The sequence below is a fragment of the Magnolia sinica genome, chromosome 11 (assembly GCF_029962835.1).
Source record: "Magnolia sinica isolate HGM2019 chromosome 11, MsV1, whole genome shotgun sequence".
NCBI classification, from domain to species: domain Eukaryota; kingdom Viridiplantae; phylum Streptophyta; class Magnoliopsida; order Magnoliales; family Magnoliaceae; genus Magnolia; species Magnolia sinica.
The window spans coordinates 34,990,779-34,993,598 of record NC_080583.1 but is presented as its reverse complement, the minus strand read 5'-3'; the positions used below and the strand labels follow the sequence as shown (position 1 = coordinate 34,993,598).

The 2,820-nt window shown below is 41.3% G+C and overlaps 1 protein-coding gene across 1 annotated transcript; it reads left to right on the top strand.

Annotated features, from left to right (window-relative positions):
- The first annotated feature begins 876 nt into the window (after positions 1 to 876).
- On the top strand, positions 877 to 1,371 carry LOC131218089 (uncharacterized). Its single transcript, XM_058212772.1, has one exon. The coding sequence runs from the start codon at positions 877 to 879 to the stop codon at positions 1,369 to 1,371; it is 495 nt and encodes a 164-aa protein (XP_058068755.1).
- The last annotated feature ends 1,449 nt before the right edge of the window (positions 1,372 to 2,820 follow it).

Below are 2,820 nucleotides of genomic sequence, written 5' to 3'. Positions count from 1 at the left end.
CTGAGTTTGACCAGCTCGTGAATGGGTCCGATACCGTCGAGCCTTGTTGGTGATTGACTGACTACGGGTGGGAGTGAGGTCTCTTTTGCTCATTCAACTGTGCGGGTCTGAAGAGCGGCAGTCATCCTGAGTGTACTTGACCCCGATAGATCCCTTATGATAGAACTGTACTGATATATGGTTTAGATATGAGGACTGTCACCACTTTGCATTGCATTTAATTTACATCGGCTGTATAAGCCTCATATTACATCGCCTTGGCATGGTGCCCAGTACTCATTGCATTATATAGCCTTGGTTTGACTTACTGCATTATTGTACTGCCTTGGTATAGCTTCTTGCATTCATGACAGCCTTGGTAAGGGCTAGTGGAGTTGGCTTTGATCATGTTTCCTTCCAGTATCTCCTATTATTCTTCTGCGCACTATTGTCACACACTTTCACCACCCTTTAAGCTTTCTATAAGCTTATGCACGATTGATGTGTGCAGGAGATCCTAGGTTGGCATCGTAGCAGCAGAGCTTGGACAGGAGTTGAGCCAAGGACCCAGTGTTGTAGATCTTTCCTTCTTTCTTCTGTTATCTTATGTATTTCCTTTAAGCCTTGTACTTAAAAAGTCTAAATTCATAGTGGATTTTACGATGTGTGTCTTTGTTATTTCTGAGATGTGCTTATTGTGATCTTGGGTATGCTCTGATTGGAATGGATATATGATTTATGAAAATCCTCCTTATAGGATCCCAGGATCGGAACCTTCTTCAGGAGCTGAGAATGGGGTACTGCGGAGGCTGTTGCGGCCAGAACCGGCTATTGGGTTCCTTATGAGTCCGGTTACCAGTCTGGGGCGTGACATTGTCCGAAAGATTGGCGAAAGGGATGTTGTTACTATCAGAATATACAATCACTTACGAGCCAGGGAAAGCAGTTAAGGGGCAAGCAGTGGTAGACTTTTTGGCAGCTCATCCACTGACAGACAATGAAATTGTATCTGATGAATTTCCTGATGAACAAGTAATGATGATTGAATCGTCAAACTCATGGCAGGTGTTTTTTGATGGCACATCCCGAGCAACAGGAGTAGGTGCGGGAGTGATATTTATCACCCCTCAAGGCGATTTATTACCTTATTCATTCACATTAGGTACTGCATGCACAAATAATGAAGCTGAGTATAATGCTCTCATCATTGGAATGGAGATAGCTGGTGAAATGAAGATAAAGACACTGCAGATTTTTAGGGATTCTAAGTTGATTATAAATCAACTAACAACTGAGTTTGAAACAAGAAAGCAAGAGCTTCTACCATACTGTCGAAAAGTGCAACAATTGCTAGAACAATTCCATCACGTCGAAATCAAGCATGTGCCGTGATGCGAGAATGCAAAGGCGGATCCTTTGGCAAGCTTAGCGGCAACTTCATCTTATCCAAATTGAAGCCCACTGCAGGTGACAATAGAAGAAAGAAGATTCTTACCCTTGTCAGAAATTATTAACGAAGTCGCTGAAGCGATCCCTAATCATACCTAGAGGTAACAACAGACGATTGACGTCAGCCTTTTGTTGATTATCTCAAATATCATATCTTGCCAGAAGACCTAATGCTGAAATAGCAAGTCAAGCAGAGATCGAAAAGATTCATTATGAGTAATGAAGTTTTATACAGAAGATCTTATAATGAAATTTTGCTGCATGTCTGGATGAGTAAGAAGCAAGTCAAGTGTTGCAAGAGGCTCATTTCGGGGAATGTAGAGCGCAACAAGCTAGCCGAAATTTATTTAATCGAGTGCATCGGATGAGATATTATTGGCTCACAATGTTTAAAGATGCTATAAATTATGCGAAGTGATGCCACAAATGTCAGATTCATTAGGATATCATACATATACCTCCTGAAGACCATCAGACAGCTACTTCCTAGCCTTTTGTTGCATGGGGACTCGATGTCATTAGTCCTATAAATCCGGCGTCATCCAAAGGAAAGCAGTATATACTAGCAGCAATGGATTATTTCTCTAAATGAACAGAGGCAATTGCATTGTGAAATGTTAAAGAGAAAAACGTTGTCAATTTCATCCGACACACGATAATCTATCGTCATGGTATCCCAAAGAAAATCATCACCGATAATGGTACTCCTTTCAAGAATAAGGGTATGAAAAAGATGTCTCAAATTCAATATTCATCATCGTTCTCAACACCCTACTATCCACCGGCCAACGGATTATCAGAGGCATTCGATAAGACGATTGTGAAAAATATTGAAGAAGACAGTGACTGGGAATAAGAGTGATTGGGTTGAAAAGTTCCAAGAAGCTCTATGGGCTTATAGGACTACTCACCGGACGACAATGAAAGCTACACCATATTTGCTAGTCTATGGCATAGAGGCTGTCATTCCAATTGAAACACAAGTTGCCTCACTCAGAGTAGCAGTGCACCAGTTGATTATAGATGATAAGAATGCAAGAATAAGGTTGACAGAATTAGACTTGCTCGATGAAAAATGACTAGCAGCTGAGCAGCGATTGCAACTATATTAGGCAAGGATTTCGCGGCCTTTGACAAGAAAGTCAAGCATCGATCTTTCAAGAAAGGTGACTTGGTATTGATGTTGAAGAGGCCGATAGTGGTAACCCGCAGAACAGGGGGCAAGTTCGACCCTAAATGGGATGGGCCATACATCATAACCGAAGTATATTCCAATGGGGCATATAGAGTTACAGATCAGGATGGATGAGGCATTAGCATACCGATCAATGCTCGTTTCATAAAAAAATATTATCCCTGATAGTGAAAGTAGTTTTGATACAGAAGATTATC

Excerpts from the sequence above, each read along its gene's own strand:
- LOC131218089 (XM_058212772.1), top strand. The coding sequence starts at position 877 with ATGTTGTTACTATCAGAATATACAATCACTTACGAGCCAGGGAAAGCA.